General features: G+C 44.3%; 1 protein-coding gene across 1 annotated transcript; it reads right to left on the bottom strand.

Annotated features, from left to right (window-relative positions):
* Window positions 1-511: 511 nt before the first annotated feature.
* LOC127580062 (very low-density lipoprotein receptor-like) lies at window positions 512-20,131 on the bottom strand. Its single transcript, XM_052033250.1, is given in 4 exon segments — window positions 512-563; window positions 1,852-1,980; window positions 1,982-2,417; window positions 19,936-20,131. Coding segments are annotated over 4 exon segments (813 nt in total).
* Window positions 20,132-20,336: the final 205 nt, after the last annotated feature.

The raw sequence follows: 20,336 nt of genomic DNA, 5'->3' as shown, positions 1-20,336 counted from the left end.
GAAGGGCCTGTACTGTGCTGTAGTTCTGTGTTCTATGTTCTACAGAGCACAGAACATAGAACATAGAACAACATTTGCCACCCTCCAATCATCTGGCACTACTCCTGTGCCAAATGAGGATGCAAAGATCATCGCCAAAGACGCAGCAATCTCTTCCCTCGCTTCCCGTAATAACCTTGGATATATCCTGCCTGGCCCCGGTGACTTATCTATCCTAATGTTTTTTGCCCACCACTGAAATAAGACTCACTGGTCATTAATTCCCAGGGTTATCCCTACTCCCTTTCTTAAACAAAGGAACAATATTTGCCGCCCTCCAATCATCTGGCACTACTCCTTCCTCACATCGACATGCCCTAGTGTATCAGCCTGTCTTATGCCGTCCTCACAAATATCAAGGTCTCTCTCTCTGGTGAATACTGAAGCAAAATATTCATTAAGGACCTCCCCTACCTCTTCCCACTCCAGGCACATGTTTCCTCTTTTATCCCTGATCGGTCCTACCCTCAGTCTAGTCATCCTCCTTCACATACGCGTAGAACGCCTTAGGGTTCTCCTTGATCCTACAGGCCATTCGGCCCAGAATGTCAATGCTGACCATTAAGTACCTATCTATGTTAATCTCATTTACCAGCATTGACCTGCAGCCTGCTGTGCCTTGGTGATTCAAGTGTTCAACCAGACGCATCTGCAATATTGTTTGAGTCCCTGTCTCTACTGCCTTCTCAGGCAATGTGTTCCAGATACCTCCCCAAACAATCACTCTGCACTTGTCGCAGTGTACACCAACTACAAAATACACAGCAGTTACTCAGCTAGGGAACTCCATCAGCACCTCCCAAAACCCCGTTTTAACACCGAGAAGAAGGGCTGCAGGCATCTAGAAACCTTGCAAGTTCAGCAGGCACGGTAGCATAGCGGTGAGCGTGACACTATTACAGCGCCAGCGACCCGGGTTCAATTCCAGCCACTGTCTGTAAGGAGCTTGTACGTTCTCCCCATGTCTGCGTGGGTTTCCTCCGGGTGCTCCGGTTTCCTCCCACATTCCAAAGGCATACGGGTTAGGAAGTTGTGGGCATGCTATGTTGGCGCCAGAAGCGTGGTGACAATTGTAGGCTGCCCCCCAGAACATTCAATGCAAAAGATGCATTTCACTGTGTGTTTCGATGTCCAGGTGATTAATAAATAAATCTTATCTTATAAAGCTCCCATCCAAGACAAACACTGTCCCGACCTGGAAATATGTTGCTACATATTCAGCTGGATCTAAGTGGTGTCATTGTATCATTGAGTAACACAGCACGGAAACAGGCCCTTCAGCCCAACTTGTCCATGCTAACCAAGGTGCCCGCCTAAGCCAGTCCCATTTACCTGCATTTTGCCCATATACCCCCAAACACTTCCTGTCCATGTTCCTGTCCAAATATCTTTTAAATGTTGTTATTTTACCTGCCTCGACTAATTTCTCTGGCTGCTTGTTCCATATACCCACCACCCTCTGCGTGAATTTGCCCCTTCAGGTCCCTTTTAAGCCTTTCCCCTCACACCTTAAATGTCTGCCCTCTGGATTTTGACAGTGATAATAAATCTGATTCTGACTCTGATTGCCCAACCCTGGGAAAAAGTCTGTGCGCATTCACCCTATCTCTGCCCCTCATGATTTTATACACCTCTGTAAGGTCACCCCTCATTCTCCTCTGCACCAATGAATAAAGTCCCAGCCTGCCCAACCTGTCCCTATAACTCAGGCCCTCAAGTCCTGGAGACATCCTTGTAAATTTTCTTTGCACTCTTTCCAGATTAATAACGTCTTTCCTACAACAGAGTGACCAAAACTGTACTGTTATGTACCAGCTTTGACATCTGAAGTCATTTGGTCCTGTGCACACTGCAGCACTTTTACAGCCAGACTCATCACTGCCATCAAGACAGTCTCTTTGCCCATTACATTTTCTGTGATTCTGAACACAGACCTGATCTGAAATGATCTGGTCTACACGTACGAGGAGGGCAACCAATTTCATCGCCTCCATTTTTGCAGTCAGCATCTCCATCACAGAACCGACGACTATGGATGCATTCACCCGAACCACATTGAATTTCACTTGGAGAAAAAGTCAGAGGAGGATGGATGTGTTCACACCGGCCCGGAGATTCATCAGATTGATCAGCACCATCAGCATTAGTACCACATATCCAACTCAATGGGATACATTCTGAACTACTGCAGTGGAATTCATGTGGACCACTGGAAGGTGGAACACAGCCTCTTTCCTCACTTCCGTCACCACAGTCATCTTCACCATTACATGCAAAAGCCTTGGAAATACATCTTCTGTTAGCACAAGTAAACTCTGATGAAGTAATTAGATCACAGTTTTCTTCATCTTTGCCATTTATTAGGCACACATTGTCCGCTAAGGCACACAAAGTCAGATGAACTGCAAATCACAATAGCTTTTCTACGGTACTGTCCGCCTTCCAGTATCATTCCAGAAGGACACATACAGGTAGATTTTTCTGAATTAATGCTGGAAGGTGGACAGTACTGTACAGCACTGTACATAGTCCTGAAACTCCATGCTTAAATACCATATGGGAGTACATTTCCCAGAAAAACTGCAGTGATCCAAGAAGGTTTCACGAGGGCAACTTGGGATGGGCAATAAATCTCGTCCTCAGTAGTTCTGGTTGAGGCAAGAGAGACCGTCAATTGTTGGCTGACTTTTCACCAAGAGGTTAAAGGTTTATTAGTTTTTCAGCAAGTCTAAAGCAAGAGAAATGTGCAGGGAGGAAAAAATAAATGAAAGATCACCTGTTCCTACAGAACTCTGAATATAATACCATCTAATTTATAGCTCTCTTCATTTTTATCAGTAAAAGGAATATGCATTTACGTGGTATTTATTATGAGAAGTTTTGACAAGAGTGAATAAGGAGAAAGTGTTTCTTCTGGTAAACAAAGGACAGAGATGTAAGATAAATGGCACAAAGTCCAGGGAGAAGAGGAATAGAAATATTTTGAGGCAGTGAGTTGTTACAATCTAGAAGGTGCTGCCAGATACCTGGGGGGTGGCAGCAGATTCAACGGTAATAACTTCCAAAATGGAATCAAGATAAGTAATTGATGGTAAAACAATTTACAAGGCTATGGAATTGGGGTGTGGACTAACTTCAGAGCTCTACCAGAGGGCCAGCACAAGTATGCAACAACGAATCAGAATCAGGTTTATTATCACTGACTTAGAAGACGTAAAAGTTGCTGTTTTGCGGCAGCAGTGCAGTGCAAAGACATAAGATTAGTATAAAGTACAAAAATAAATAAATTGTGCGAAAGAAAAGAAGTAACGAGGTAGTGTTCATGGGTTCGTGGACCATTCAGAAATCTGATGGCAGAGGGGAAGAAGCTGTTCCTGAATCATTGAGGGTGGGCCTTCAGGCTCCTGTACCTCCTCCCTGATATCCTTGACCGTGGGGAGGGTTGTGAAAATAAACCTGCTATGTAGTGACCAAAGCTTTCATGATTTTTCTTTCATTCAAATCATAGTATAGTAGTTACTGGTCCAGCAATCTGGATGCCAGGGGGATGATTCAGATTCAGATTCAGATTCAGATTAGTTTATTGTCATACACACCAGGGTGCAATGAAATTCCTTGCTCGTGTGAAGCTCACAGAGTAAACCATGTACATAGTAATAATAAAAGCAACAACACATGCAACGCTGAGTGCAAGAACAGAGACGTAGAGTCATGGAGTAATACAGCACAGAAACAGGCCCTTCGGCCCAACTCATCCATGCTAACCGAGGTGCCCACTTCTCGTCCCATTTGACTGTGTTTGGCCCATATCCCTCTAAACGTTTCTTATCCATGTACCTATCCAAATGTCTTTTAAATGTTGCTATTGTACCTGCGTCAACCACTTCCTCTGGCAGCTCGTTCCATATGCTCACCACCCGCTGTGTGAAGAAGTTGCCCCTCAGAACTCTTTTAATACTGTAGTGCAATCTACAATATTACACTGGGCAGCCACGGTAGTGTAGCAGTTAGCATAATGCTTTACAGCACCAGCGACCCGGATTCATTTCCGGCCGCTGTCTGTAAGGAGTTTGTACGTTCTCCCCATGTCTGCGTGGGTTTCCTCTGGGTGCTCCGGTTTCCTCCCACATTCCAAAGACCTACAGGTTAGGAAGTTGTGGGCATGCTATGTTGGTGCCAGAAGTGTGGCGACACTTGTGGACTGCCCCCAGAACACTCAACGCAAAAGATGAATTTCACTGTGTGTTTTGATGTACATGTGACTAATAAAGAAATCCTATATTTTATCTGCAGTGCAAAAAGAACTGCTAAAGTGACAATAATGGAATAACTGAGAGAAGATTGCAAGAGGCTGCAGAGGGTTGTAGCTCCATCAAGGGCACAACCCTCCCCACCATCGAGGACATCTTCAAGAGGCGGTGCCTCAAGAAAGCAGCATCCATCACTAAGGACCCTCACCATCCAGAAGATGCCCGCTTCTCGTTACTACCATCAAGGAGGAGGTACAGGAACCTGAAGACCCACATTCAATGATTCAGGAACAGCTTCTTCCCCTCCGCCTTCTGATTTCTGAATGGTCCATGAACCCATGAACACTACCTCGTTGCTCCTTTTTAAATGAACTATTTATTTATTTTTGTAACTTACAGTAATTTTAGGTCTTTGCACTGTACTGCTGCTGCAAAACACCAAATTTCACATCATTTAAGACAGTGATAATAATTCTGATTCTGATTTTGATTTAGAGTCCAAGAATGTGGTAGCAGCACCAGGTCAAGAGAGATGAGTTCAAATCCCACCATTGCAACTACAGTCAGTAATGATGACACATAACCATTGGATTGTTGGAAAAAAACGTTCTGGTTCACTAATGCCTTTCAAGGAGGGAAATTTGCTGTCCTCATGCTACCTGATCTATGTGTGCCTCTGCACCCACAGTATTTAACTCTTAATTCAAAAGGAATTAAGGATGGACAATGATTACTGGCCTTTCCAGGGGTAGCCACATCTGTTGAAAAAAAATCGCATTGACAAATGTGGGATTTGAACTCACAATCTATTGCAGCAGGACCATCTGCAGTGAATGTTGGCCATTAAGGTTATAGCAAGCCCCACCCCTTGGCCCACCGCTGAGATCATTAAGCAAGTTAAGGCTGCACTGGTGTATAATATGAATTTATTTAAGGTAACCCTCTAATAGTGGTTTAGATATAATTTCCAGTTTACACTCCTGATGTCGATTGTAGCCAAACCACTAATCTCCCAGCTGCTTTAAAAGTGATCACTGCATCACAGCAAGCAGTTTTTGATGCCACTGAGAGGTTTGACCTGATTCACCCCAAGTATAAAGGAAAATGAACTATGGTAGAAAAGTGAGAGAACAAGACTTGGAAAGAAAGAGCTTCAAGGGTGAACTACAAAAGTGCATTTTAGTAGAAAGGGTCCAGAAATACAGAATACGCCAGGAATCTGGCAGCAGAGCCAAATCTAATTCAAGTCATGTCAAGTTGAGTTTACTGTCACGTGCACAGGTACAGTGAGGTACAGGTACAATGAAAAACTTGCTTACAGCAGCATCACAGGCATGTAAGTACAGACAACACAAGGAACATAAATTATACATCAATTATACTAGACAGTGAAGAGCCAGCAGAATCAAAGACCCCACCCACCCGGGTCATTCTCTCTTCTCTCCTCTTCCATCAGGTAGAAGATACAGGAGCCTGAGGGCATGTACCACCAGACTTAAGGACAGCTTCTACCCCATTGTGATAAGTCTATTGAATGGTTCCCTTATACAATGAGATGGACTCTGACCTCACGATCTATCTTGTTGTGACCTTGCACCATATTGCACTGCACTTTCTCTGTAGCTGTGACACTTTACTCTGTACTGTCATTGTTTTTACCTGTACTACCTCAATGCACTCTGTACTAACTCAATGTAACTGCACTGTGTAATGAATTGACCTGTACGATCGGTATGCAAGACAAGTTGTTCACTGTACCTCGGTACAAGTGACAATAATAAACCAATACTAATACTAATACCAATACCAAAAGGGGGACATAACAAGACAGCAGTGCAAAAAAGACACAATCAGAGACAAGTTTATGATAGTGCAAGAGGTGGTCCGTAGTGTTCTGTTGCTGAGGTAGGGTTAGGGTTGTGCAGGTCAGTTGTAGAAAAGTAGCTGTTCCTGAAGCTGGTAGTGTGGGACTTCAGGAAACAGTGTGTGAGAAACATATAAAATCCCACAGGGACTTGGCAGGATAGATACTCGCTGTGGTGAGGGAATCTTGAGCATAGTCTCAGGATAGAAGGTCAACGACTGAGATGAGGAGAAATTTCTTCCTTCAGTGGACTGTCAGTCTTTGGAATTCCAGAGAGCTATGGTCAGTCATGGAGGATATTCAAGGATGATAATTTTTTACACTATGAGGATGAGTAATGGGATCAAGCAGGAACATGGAAGCGGGGGGAAAAGATTAGATCAGCCATGATCTTATTAAATGAGATTGGTGCAATTGTGCAGATTGGTGCAAGGCCAGATGGGTGCAATAGTGAATCAATTGTCAGTTTTATGCACCATTCTCTTTGCCATCGTATCCAGTTAGCGCGTTAACAGCTGGAGACACGAGTGACTGCAGATGTTGGAACCCGGAGCAACACACAAGATGCTGGAGGAACTCAGCGGGTCGAGCAGCATCTGTGGGAGGAGAGGAATTGTCGACGTTTCAGCTCGAAACCCTGTCTCAGGGCCGATGCAACATGACAACACTTCTCTTCCTCCACAGATGCTGCTCGACCTGCTGAGTTCCTCCAGCAAATTGTTTGGTGTATGAACAGCTGTCAATTTGCACCTTGGTATCGGTATTGGTTTATTATTGTCACTTGTACTGAGGTACAGTGTAAAGCTTGTTTTACAAACCAATCGTACAGGTCAATTCATTACACAGTGCAGTTACACTGAGTTAGTACAGAGTGCATTGAGGTAACACAGGTAAAAACAATAACAGTACAGAGTAAAGTGTCACAGCTACAGAGAAAGTGCAGTGCAATAAGTTGCAAGGTCACAACAAGGTAGATCGTGAGGTCATAGTCCATCTCATCGTATAAGGGAACCGTTCAGTAGTCTTATCACAGTGGGGTAGAAGCTGTCCTTAAGTCTGGTGGTACGTGCCCTCAGGCTTCTGTATCTTCTACCCGATGGAAGAGGAGAGAAGAGAGAATGTCCCGGGTGGATGGGGTCTTTGATTATGCTGGCTGCTACACCAAGACAACAGAGTCCAAGGAGGGGAGGCTAGTCTTGGTGATGCACTGAGCTGTGTCCACAACTCTCTGCAGATTCTTGCGGTCTTGGGCAGAGCAGTTGCCGAACCAAGCCGTGATACATCCAGATAGACCTGTACTTTTACCTCCACATCTATAAAAAGATACTGAGAGGTAAAACTTGCCATTCAGGCTCATAATACCAATTAGCTTAACCCTGCCACTGGGAAAATGCTGGAATCCATTATTAAATAGTAACAGACCTTTAGTGAATTATATTACAAATAAGCAGAGCCAGCATGATTTTATGAAAGGCAAATTGAGTTTGACAAATTTATTAGAGTTCTTTGAAGGTGTCATGAGCTGGATAAATAATGGGGAATCAGCAGATGTAGTGCATTGGACTTCTAAAAGGCATTTGATGAGGTGCCACATAAGAGGTAAGAGCTTTTGGCATTTGGGTGATATATTAGCACAGATTGATGATTGGCTCATTAACAGAAGACAGAAAGCAGGGATAAATTGTTTGCAAGCTATAATTAGGAGTGTTCCAGAGGGATTGGTGCTGAAGGCTCAAATATTTACAATTTATATCCATAACTTAGCTTAAGGGACCAAGTGTATTATGTACCAAATTTTGCTGATGATGCTAAAGTACAAAAGTAGGTAGGAAAGCAACTTGTGAGGACACAAAGAGTCTGCAAAAGGGTATAGTCTAAGCAAGCAGGCAAAAATTGGCAGGTGGAGCATAATGTGTAAAAATATGAGGTTAAACCACTTTGGTGGGATGAATTTTGCCACATTTGGTGTACTGTGTACAGTTCTGGTCACCCTGCTATTCGAAGGGTGTCATTAAACTCAAAAGGATGCAACAAAGATTAAAGACGGTGTTACAGAGATTGGAGGGTTTGAGTTGTAAGGAGAGACTGGATAGGCTAGGATGCTTTTCCCTGAAGTGAAAGAGGCTGAGGAGTGACTTTATAGAGGGTTATAAAATCATGAGAGGCATTCGTAATGTTAATAGCATGGTCATTTCCCCAGGGTAGGGGTGTCCAAAACTAGAGGGCATGTTTAAAGTGAGAGGGGAAAGATTTAAAAGGGACGAGGGGCAACTTCTTCACACAGAGGGTGGTGGATATATGGAACGAGCTGCCAGAGGCAGTACAATTATGACATTTCAAAGACCGGTACATGGATAGGAAAGGTTTAGAGGGATATGGGCCAAACACAGGCAAATGGGGCTAGCTCAGTTAGGCATCTTGGTCAGCATGGACATTGGGCCAAAGGGCCTGTTTTCCGTGCTGTCTATAGCTCTATAACTATGAATATAGATGCAGAATATTGTTTACATGGAGAAAGACCACATATTATAGTAGACTACAGAATACTGACAGGGTAGATACTGGGTGTCCTTATTCATAGAAACGCAAGAAGTTAACATGTAGGTACAGCAATACATTAGGCAGATGAATGGAATGCTAGCCTTTTGCAAGGGGTTGGGTCTACAAAAGTAAGAGACACTTGCCTTAACGTGACAGGATATTGGTGAGTCCACACCTGGAGCACTGTGGTTTTGGCCTTTTGCTTACAGAGGGATATTCTTGCCTTAGAGGCAGTTGAGGGAAGGTTGAATCTTGGGATGAAGGGAATGCCTTATGTTTGTTCAGGTTGGGCCGATACAGAGTTTCGAAGAGGCAGATGTCACCTTATTGAAACATAATATTCTGAGGGAGTTTGACAGGGTAGATACTGATAGGAGAAGCATCCTAAGATGTTTCACAGGAGCGCTTGGAAACAAAACCTGGCACCGAACCACATTATGAACCACATTTGGATTTGTTAAAGGCAAATTGTGTTTAACAAGGTTGATGGAGTTTTTGGTGAGGGAACAGGAAAGACTAATAAGGGAAGTCTAGAGGACGTGCTACATATTGACTTTCAAAAGACTTTTGATTAATTGCCACATATAGGGTAAATCATCAAGATTGAAGCCCATGGAATAAAGAGGGCAATTGTAACACAGATTCATACTGGCTAAGTGACAGGAAACCGAGAAAAGTGGAGAATGGTCCTTTAAGCAAGAAGATTTGGTCATTGGTAATTGGTTTATTATTATCATATGTCCTGAGATACAGTGAAAAGCCTTTGTTTGCATTTCACCCAGATAGATCATTCCATACGCAAGTACATCGAGGTAGTACAAAAGGAAAAGAAAACACAGATTACGGAATAGTTTTACAGTTACAGAATAAGTGTAGTGCAGGCAGACAAAGAGCAAGGTATCAAGAGTTCATCTTTATTGTATAAGAGGTCCGCTCAAGAGTCTTATAACAGCGGGATAGAGGCTGGTGGTATGTGGTCTCAAGCTTTTGTATCGAGATATTTTACAATTATATATGGTCTTAGTGAGGCCACACAAGAAGTATTGTGCATAATTTGGTTTCCTTAATTTGCTAGCAAGGGAATACAGCAAAGGTTCACCAGGCTAGTTCCTATGATGCCAGGTCTGTTATATGAGGAGAGATTGAGTAGGCTAGGGTCTGTTCTTGGAGTTTAGAAGAATGAGAGGTGACCTCACTGAAATATACAAAGAGGGCTTGACAGAGTAGATACAGAGTGAATGTTCTCCAGTCTAAAATTAAAAGTCACAATCTCAAGATAAGGGGAAAGCCACTTAGGACTGAAATGAGGAGAAAGTTCTTCATCAAAGGGTGGTGAATCTTTGGAATATTTTATCCTAGAGGCCTGTGAAGAATTAAGCATTGATTTTACTTAAAACTGAGATTTTTGGCAGGCACAGTAGTGTGGCGGTTAGCGTAATGCTATTTCAAGGCCAACGACCCGGGTTCAATTCCAGCCGCTGTCTGTAAGGAATTTGTACGTTCTCCCCGTGTCTGCGTGGGTTTCCTCCGGGTGCTCTGGTTTCCTCCTACATTCCAAAGACGTACGGGTTAGGAAGTTGTGGGCATGCTATGTTGGCGCCGGAAGCGTGGCGACACTTGCCCCAGGACATTCTACGCAAAGGTGCATTTCACTGTGTGTTTCGATGTACATGCGACTAATAAAGAAATCTTATCTGAATATAATCAATGGGGATAAGGCAGGAAAATGGTGTTGAGTGGCAGAACAGTCTTGAGGGGCCGAATGGTCTACTTTTATTTCTTATGTTCTTAGAAGTATCCAGTGTTACTCCCAGTGGCTGTTATGGGGGTTACTAATTTGGGTTTACAGGGTGAAATGTTTAAATCTGAAGATGTCACAAAACTTGGGAGGCACAGGGAGCTATGAGGAGGATAGTAATAGACTTAAAGAAGATGCAGTCGGGCTGGTGGAACGGACAGGAATGTGGCAGGTAACATCTAATGCAGAAAATTTTGTGCAGTTATACTTTGGTTGGAAGAACAAAAAGATGCAACACAAACTAGGTGGCATAATTGTAAATGTGTTATGAGACTGGAAGGGTCTTGGGTACATGCTCATAAATTTTTGACAGTGGCAGTGCAGTTAAAAATTTGTTTACATAGGACATGAATCTTCACAGGCATAGAGTACAACAGCAAGGAATTCAATGATGTATCCTTATAATACACTGTTTCAGCCACAACTGGAATACTGTGTCAGTTCTGAGTGCCAGTTTTAGGAAAGACATAATGGTTTTGAAGAGGATGCCAAAGTGACTTGCCAAAATGATTCCCCGGGGGAGGAGGGACTTTAATTAGGCACAGAGACTGGAGAAGCTAAAGTTGTTGCATTGAGGGTGGTTAAGAAAGGATTTGACAACATCCCGAAGGGTGTGGACAGAATGGGTAGAACCAGTTCCCATTGATGAAGAGGGTCAAAGCCCAAAGGATTGAACATGATTGGTAAAAGAGCCAAAAGTGACATGAAAAAAACTTAACTACGAAAGGCTGATTCAATCATGACGTTCGAAAGGTGAGGGAGGGGAAGATCTAAAGACATTAGAAAGGTTGTTGGAAAGACTGGTTAAATATGTGGAAGTATCTGGAAAGAACGTGGAAAGAGGGTAAGGGAGTTGGTCCTGCTAAGATGGCTCTTACAAAGAGCTGGTGTGGATTTGATGGGCCAAGTTGCTTCATTCTGTACAGTAGGAATTCTGTGACAATTAGACGAGTGATTAAAGGGGGGGAAGTGTTGGGATTCTGGAACACATGGCCCAAGAGATATAAGATGCAGGAGAGGCCACAGTTGGAGGATCAAAAGGTTCTGTAAGGGTTACTGGGTAAGGGAGGTGACAGAGATGTGGAAAGGGCAGCACATTTGCTACCTGTGTCAACAGGACTGATTAACAAAGTTCAAAATGGAGGTGCGTGCATTGCACACAAACCAGGTGATGAACTTGGGCCTCTGAGCATTGTGGCATGCTATTAGGAGATTCACCTTGAATTAAGTTGATAGCGCAGTGGGCTATCAGAGAGCTTTGAAGTAACAAGCCCAGAAACTATCTTAGCCATCTTTGCTGCATCTCTCTGTGGGTCCCAGAGGTACTTACAACAACACAGAATCAACGACGCTTTGCACCCCTCCCAACAGTGCAGTGACACTAGAGAAATAAAGGACTGCAGATGCTGGAATCTAGATGAAAAACACGATGACGCTGGAGGAACTCAGCAGGTCAGGCAGCATCTGCGGAGAAAAGCAGGCGGTCAACGTTTCGGGTCAGGACCCTTCTTCAGGACTGAAGATAGGGAAAAGGGAAGCCTGATATATAGGAGGGGAAAGCAGAGCATTGATAGGTGGACTGAAGAGGGGAGGCGGGGTGGGCACAGGGTGGTGATAGGTCGATGCAGGTAAGAGATAGTGATAGGCAGGTGCAGGGGAGGAGGGGAGAGCAGATCCACCAGGGGATGGGGCAAAAGGGGGTAGGAAAAAGAGAGAGAGGCTAGGGAAGGGAAGAAGAGAAGAAGCGTGGTGGGGTGGGAGGTTGTGGGGAAGGTGGGTGGAAATTATTTAAAGTGCAGTGATAACCTTCAAATCTGCAGGATTTCAGCCACTCTGGGCTCTGAGCCACAATGACACACAGTTACCTCTAGGATCCATACCAGTCACGTCAGAAGGAGCTGACTTCAAAGCACTTTAAAGCCAATTGGGAGTGTGATGTTGGCATGAGAACTCATTAAACCAATGCATGCAGAGGAGGATCTCACAAAACAAAATCAGCTTGTTTTCATTATGCAAGGGATGGGGGTGTCACGGGCAAGGTTGGCATTTCTTCCCCTAAAAAAGTCGGCCTGCTCCCTTGAAGGCCTGCAAGCTGTGGGATAAAGGTCATCCAACAGTGCACAGGTTTTTTCATATCATTGTGGAGCTTACCAGACCATTTTACAGAGCAAATGCAAACCTGTGGGCCTGTAGTCGCAAATAATCCTCATTAACTTAGAGTCATAGAGTTATACAGCACAGAAACAGGCCCTTCGGCCCAACTCATCTATGGCAACCAAGGTGCCTTCCTGAGCCAGTCCCGTTTGCCTGCATTTGGCCCATATCCCTCTAAACCTTTCCTATCCATGCACCTGTCCAAATGGCTTTTACATGTTGTAAATGTACCCACCTTTACCACTTTCTCTGGCAGCTTGTCCCACACACGCACCATCCTCTGTGAGAAAAACTTGCCCCTCAGGTCCCCAGTAAATCTGTCCCCTCTCACCTTGAACTTGTGCCCTCTAATTTTAGACTCTGCACCCTTTTCTTCCCTATTGAACACTGTTGAAATAAATGAGTTCTTACAACAATCCTGTAATTTCAAGGTTACTATCAATGATAATTGCATCTCGTACTTCATTCACTGAATTCCCAGTTGATGTTTTGCAAATTGAGCTCATATGTCTGGATTATCAGTCTGGTGATATAATCAGTATCCCACTGTAGCTCCCAGAAGGTAATGCACCAAACTCAGTCTGTTTATCATTGATTGTTGTGACAGAACAGTTTTCTCAACACCACATTGGTATTGGTATTGGTTTATTATTGTCACTTGTACCAAGGTACAGTGAAAAGCTTGTCTTACAAACTGATCCACTGACAAACCGATACACTGAGACAAAGTATGACCATAATATCTAGAAGCCACTGTCCTTGTGTTTATTGGTGTGAAGTTGCCCCGTTTGATTTATTGACACTGGTAAAACCCCTCACTTTTGTCAGTGAATATCCCAGCTGTACATCAAGGAGTGGATATGTCAACTGGAAAAATTAGTATGCAAGGGAGAATGTATTTGAAACATGGGTACACCGGAATTTCATACTTTTCATATTTTGTTACTTCATATCTTATTCCAAAGGCGTACAGGTTAGGAAGTTGTGGGCATGCTATGTTGGTGACACTTGCGGGCTGCCCCCAGAACACTCTACGCAAAAGAGGCATTTCACTGTGTGTTTCAATGTACATGTGACTAATAAAGAAATTTTATCTAATCTAGAAGGCCACTGAGTCCAAGTCGACTGATTGAGAATTTGCATCAGTCCCATTCATCCACTTATTTTCCCGGTAACCCATTCTCTCCCATGTGTCAATGACCACAGTCCCACCCTCCCAATCCCCTAGCGTCCTGTCACCCTCTCCCTCCAATGTCTCTGGTATTAAATATATTAGAAAGAGGGTATACTTGGTTGTGTGCAGATCAGAGTGAGGAAATCCAATAGTAAGTACATTGCCATAGTATATCGGTGACAATATTGAGTCAAAGACTTTAGTGAGGTCAAAGGAGACCATGTACAGAGGCCGGTGTTGCTCTCTGTATTTTTCTTGGACTTGTCATGCAGTTAAGATCCTGTCCACATGGATGGAATCAGGGAGCAGCTCTTCGACCACTGGGAGACGTAGTTCAGTAGACCCCGGTGATGATGTGCCCTGTGGCGGATACCAGGGATACCCTTCTGTCGTTCCCAAATCGGATTTGTCTCCTTTCTTGAAGCTGGTCATGATTGCGGTCTCTCCGAGGGCCCCTGGCGTATCCCAATCTTCCCGGATGTGGATGATGAGATTGCAGGTTTGTGACTGCAGCACCTCAACGCCAAATGCTATGTATAATCTCAGCAGGGATACCATCTTTTTCTGAGGCTGTGACTTTTGAGTTGGGATGTGGCCTTCTCAGCTTGCAGTGACAGCAAGGCTGGTATAAATAAGTTGATGCGGGATGGGGATCCAGGGTCATGGTTGAGGAAGTGTTCGAAACATTCCTTCCTGTGGCGTGTTGACTGCCCCTCTCTCCCTGATGAATTCACTCCCATTCTTAGCTCTCAGTAGGATGGGCCTGTGGTGCTTGGACCACTGAAGGCTTTTACGACACTGAAGAACCCAAACGTTAGCGAGTTGTTGAGCCTTCGACGCTTTCTCCATCCACTATTTATTCTTTAGATCCTAGGTTTTCTGCTGGGGTCCAAAGGATGTTCAGGTGTCCAAAGAGCTGTTTTCCCTTCAATAAAGGTGAAGCCTCCAATCCTGGAACGCCTTACATTTGTGGCAGATTAGCTCCTCAATCTCCTTATCTATCTCGTCTTGTTTGAGCCAAGAATCTTTTCACAGGTGCCAATTATGGTGGACTTCAGAGCAGTCCATAAGCTGTAAATACTCTGCTGCTCCTGTGGGCAGGGAGTTGCCTGTGAGATGGTGCCTAAGAGAAGCTACCTTTGTGGGGTCCTTGAGAGTGTTGATATTGATCTTTTTGAAGCAGTGTTTCTGTTGACGTTTTGGGGTCAGGTCAATGGAGATAATATGGTGGATTAGTCCTGACATGGTGCGGGTAATGCAAACATCTTTGCAGGTCCTTGCTCAATGATATAATCTATTAGGTGCCAGGGCTCAGATGGAGTGTTGCCAATGAGGGCTTGAGCTTGTTTCTCTGTGGAAACAGGGTTTTGTCTCCACGCATTTTGTCAAGAGACTGTCCTTGTCAGAGTTAATCTTCCTTAATCGTCCCCTGCTGATCACAACTTGCATATCTTTGCAACCTGGCCTTGGAGGTGCCCAGGAGGATCTACTTCTTTCCGCACTGGAACACAGACAAGGATCTAGTCCAAAGGTGGTGTCTATGTGCCAGCAATATTTCTCACCACAACAAAGCACCTCACCTTTCATGAGAGTGGAGATAATCTTCAAAACTAATTGTTCAAATTGTACAAACCTAATGGGAAATTGATGAGGGAACTGGGACCTGAGGAAGGGTCCTGACCCGAAACTTGGGCCGTCTGTTTATCTCCACAGATGCTGCTTGACCTGCTGAGTTCCTCCAACATCTTGTTGGTTTTATCATCTGGATTCCAGCATCTGCAGTCCTTTGTTTCTCCAGGAAGTTGTTCAAGCTACGGCAACTACATTCCTGAACCTAGGTCACCCGAACCTCAGGAGTCAGGTTGCAGTATGCAACCAGCATTTGTATTTGTGCACACTCGGAGGCTGAGCTCCTTGTTGAGTCATTCACCGAAGCAAACGAGAAGATGAACTTCACACTCAAAATCTGCGAGATCAGGTCCTCTACTAACCTGCTCCTGCTACGGCACACCACAAATAAAATTTCATGACGAAATCCTGGAAAACGTGCACAACTTCCTATTGCTTGGAAACCACGGCTTGGTCAAGGCATGAAAGTCAAAGTGGAGTTTGTTGTCATCCGCATAAGTCCATGTGTGCACGGGTGCAATGAAAAACTTACTTGCGGCAGCATCACAGGCTCATGGCATCAGATAAGCAGCATTCACAAGAAAAACATAAATTAAACATAAATTATACACAACGTTTCAAAGAAAGAACACAATTAGAACAGGGGTGGTAGAGTGGAGGCAGATACAATAGAGGTATTGAAGAGGCTTTTAGGTAGGCAGATAAATGTGCAGGAAATGGAAGAATATGGACATTGTGCAGGCAGAAGGGATTAGTTTAGTTGGGTATTTGATTACTAGTTTAATTAGTTCAGCACAACATCGTGGGCCGAAGGGCCTGCTCCTGTGCTGTACTGTTCCATGTTCTATGTTCCAAGAACAACACCTCATATTCTGCTTTGATAGCTTAAAACCAATGGTATGAACACTGAATTTTCCAGTTTCAGGTAATGCACACCCCCTGTTACTTTCCCACTCCTACCAGCCCACCCTGGTTCTTTGCTCATCTTTACCATCCCTACCTCCCACCCCTCTTCCACCTCCAACTGCCCAACTTTCCCCTCCCCAGCTGGTTCCATCTGTCACTCACCGGCTCCTGTTCTGCCCCTCCCCCTAACCTCTAACATACTGGCCATCTTTCCTCTCTCTCTCCCCACCCCCGTCCACCCCGCCCCCCCCCCCCCCCAACCCCAGTCCTGATGCAGGGTCTCGACCTGAGACGTTGACGCATCCATTTTGCATCCATAGATGCTGCCTGACCTGCTAAGTTTCCCCGGAGGTTTTATTTTTTTGTTTTGGACCTTCTTCCCCCACTTTCAGGCAGAGTTTGAGACTTACCTTTGCCTACCTATCACTTTATGAGGTGCAGTGTCCAATTTTGTTTGATCACTCTCCCACAAAGCATCTTTATTATTAAAGGTTCTACATAAATGCAAGATGTCGTTGGTGTAAGGTATGCAATTAGTTAATTGTGACTGACTTTGAGTAAAATGCAACAGGAGTACTCCTCGCTGGCCTTTACCAGATTATCCTTACATGGCCCATATGTGCTGGAGAGACTACAGACAATCTTTCATGACTTAACAGCTGCACGAAAGGCTCCAGACAATACTCAACCGACATACAAAATAACATTAGTGAATGGTATTCAGTTTGAGAGTGATGAATCCTCCTTAAGAGGGACACTTACTCAGTGGAGTAACTCAGCAGTCTGATTTAGTGTTGTTATATTGGTATTGGTATTGGTATTAGTTTATTATTGTCACTTGTACCGAGGTACAGTGAAAAACTTGCCTTGCATACCGATCGTACAGATCAATTCATTGCACAGTGCAGTTACATTGAGTTAGTACAGAGTGCATTGAGGTAGTACAGGTAAAAACAATAACAGTACAGAGTAAAGTGTCACAGCTACAGAGAAAGTGCAGTGCAATAAGGTGCAAGGTCACAACAAGGTAGATTGTGAGGTCAGAGTCCATCTCATTGTATAAGGGAACCATTCAATAGTCTTATCACCATGGGATAGAAGCTGTCCCTGAGCCTGGTGGTATGTATTTCTATTATGAACAGAATCAGAATCAGAATCAGGTCTATTATCACTGACATACGTCATGAAATGTGTTGTTTTGCGGCAGCAGTACAGTGCAAGACATAAAAATTACTATAAATGGCACGGTAGCGTAGCGGTTAGCGCAACACTATTACAGGGCCAGCGATCGGGGTTCGATTCCCGTTACTGTCTGTTTGTAGGTTCTCCCGTGTCTGCGTGGGTTTCCTCCGGGTGCTCCGGTTTCCTCCCACATTCGAAAGACGTTCGGGTAGGTTAATTTGGGGTTTAAAATGGGTGGCGCGGACTCGTTGGGCCAAAAGGGCCTGTTACAACGCTGTAAATAAAATTTTTAAAAAATAAAAAGTGCAAAAAGAAAGAATAATGAGGTAGTGCTCATGGGTTCATGGACCGTTCAGAAATCTGATGGCGGAGGGGAAGAAACTGTTCCTAAGTCATTGAGTGTGGATTTTCAGGTTCCTGTACCTCCTCCCCAATGGTAGTAACGAGAAGAAAGCATGTCCTGGATAGTGAGGGTCCTTAGTGATGGATGCCGCCTTCTTGAGGCACCGCCTCTTGACTGTACTTCCTCTGTAAGAGCACTGTGTAGAGTTCTGAACATACCCAGTACCTCGGGTGTGGCAATGAAGACCAGCCATCACTTCATTGATGAATCTGTATAACTAATTGTAGATATAAACGGTGAAAGCATACAAATTTACACTTCCCAATCAAAATTAGACTGGTCACAAGTTTAAACGGCATCTCACTTGTCTGACACCACTGCACAAACTCATTATCCCCGCCATGTGTGCAATACATTTGAACATATCCTGCTGGGGTGTGAAGGTTATAACTGGAAGAACTATCTCTTCTTTTGGAGGTACCTGACCCTCATCCACAACCGAGTGAGAATGGGGGGGAAATGGTGCAACTTTGCCACCTGCTGGTGCAGTTGCAGATGTAACATTAATCAGAGGACAACTCAGATCAGACCAGGGCAAGTCATCTGACAGTGATCTGATTGTCCAATAAAGGATCTGACCTTCAGTAATTTATTGGTAATCCATGTTGGGAACTTGCTGGAATTGTTATTGTGGGACTGCTCGTGCTTATAAAGATGTGTAAACATTTCAATATTTTCTACCAAAATTCAGGAAAACTGGGAGGTTGATTTATTGCTGGAACTGTATGTTATACAGGGGAAATTGTAGCACATTGTTTAGAGAAGACCAACATCAATTATAAATGACAGAAACAGGAACAACACCAACCTAAAAAAACTACAGAAGTCAGATTCACATGTAATGGTCGATCACAGGTTTTACTTAATGTCTGCCTGAGAGAGCCCACAGTCTCGGTTGAACACCCCAGCTGAAAGACGGCACGCAATAAGTCACCATGCCCTCATTAATGCTCCAGCAGAAGCTGAGGTGTTTATGTCTAGGTCCTCTCAATGAGAGGGGTATCCACTGAGCCACAGCTGATAATGGACAGGGGGTATTACAGGCACATGGAGATCTGAGAGCCCAGCTAATGATGGATTAGAGCATTTTGCTCATATCCCTCCATTTTCCTCTCATTCATGTGCCCATCCAAGCCCCTCTTAAAAGCCCCCAATGAATTTGCCTCCACCACCCTATCAGGCAACGCATTCCAGGCATCCACCACTCTCTCAGTAACAAACGTACCCTTCACCTCTGTTCGGAACCTACTCCCTAATGTATCTACTTTCTCTGCAGCCACATCTTCATTGATCATTCTCTGTTCTCAAGACACAAAAGTTTGAAAACACAAAGCACCAGGCTCAAGGACAGCTTCTGTCTGGTTCTTGAACGGACTCTTGACCTCACAATCTACCACAGCATGGCCTTGTACCTTATTGTCTGCCTGCACTGCACTTTCTCTGTAAGTGTAACACTCGATTCTGCATTCCGATATTGTTTTTCTCTTTGTACTATCTCAATGTACTTATGATCTGTATGGATGGCATGCAAAACAGTTTTCACTGTACATCAGCACATGTGACAATAATAAACCAATTACCAATTACGGCTCTCATGCTCATTTGTCTGATTTTTTTCCTCCATGACTTTTCCCTTCAGTGGTAATGGGGCAGAACCCACCCTGAAGCTGAGAGCACCCGTGGCATGCCTTTGTGTTATAAGGTAGATAGATAGATTTCTTTATTAGTCACATGTACATCGAAACATACAGTGAAGTACATCTTTTGCGTAGAGTGTTCTGGGGGCAGCCCGCAAATGTCTCCACGCTTCCGGCGCCAACATAGCATGCCCACAATTTCCTAACCCGTACGTCTTTGGAATGTGGGAGGAAACTGGAGCACCTGGAGGAAACCCACGCAGACACGGGGAGAACGGACAAACTCCTTACAGACAGTGGCCGGAATTGAACCGGGGTCGCTGGCACTGTAATAGCGTTACGCTAACTGCTACACTACCGTGCCTGCCGCAGGCATTAGTACTTTTGTCAGATACCCACATTCGTACACAGAAGTCCCTTAGTCCAGCATTAGTGCAGGCTTGAGACAGCAGTGGGACCTTCCTTTCTGCTGCCTGCCCTGCTCGCTGCCGCTGCACTACGTTAATGGACTTCCCACGTAGTCCCATGAAGCAGTGCAGCGGTAACATGTACATGGTGCCATTAATCAATGGAAAGAAACATATTATGCGTGGTTCTGCATGCAGAAATCCACTGGGAAGTTGACTCCCAACCTTTTGGCATGGTCCACTGCTCTGCAGGTCTTTTTCTCTTGGCCAAGTGAGTGGCTGCCTGCCTGCAATGACTTCATCAGCTTAGAATATCAGAATAGTACTCTATAGTATTCATGGGTTCATGGAC

Source organism: Pristis pectinata, chromosome 2 (genome assembly GCF_009764475.1).
Source record: "Pristis pectinata isolate sPriPec2 chromosome 2, sPriPec2.1.pri, whole genome shotgun sequence".
Lineage (NCBI taxonomy): Eukaryota > Metazoa > Chordata > Chondrichthyes > Rhinopristiformes > Pristidae > Pristis > Pristis pectinata.
The sequence above is the reverse complement of the archived record's forward strand: the minus strand, read 5'-3'. Positions and strand labels throughout refer to the sequence as shown.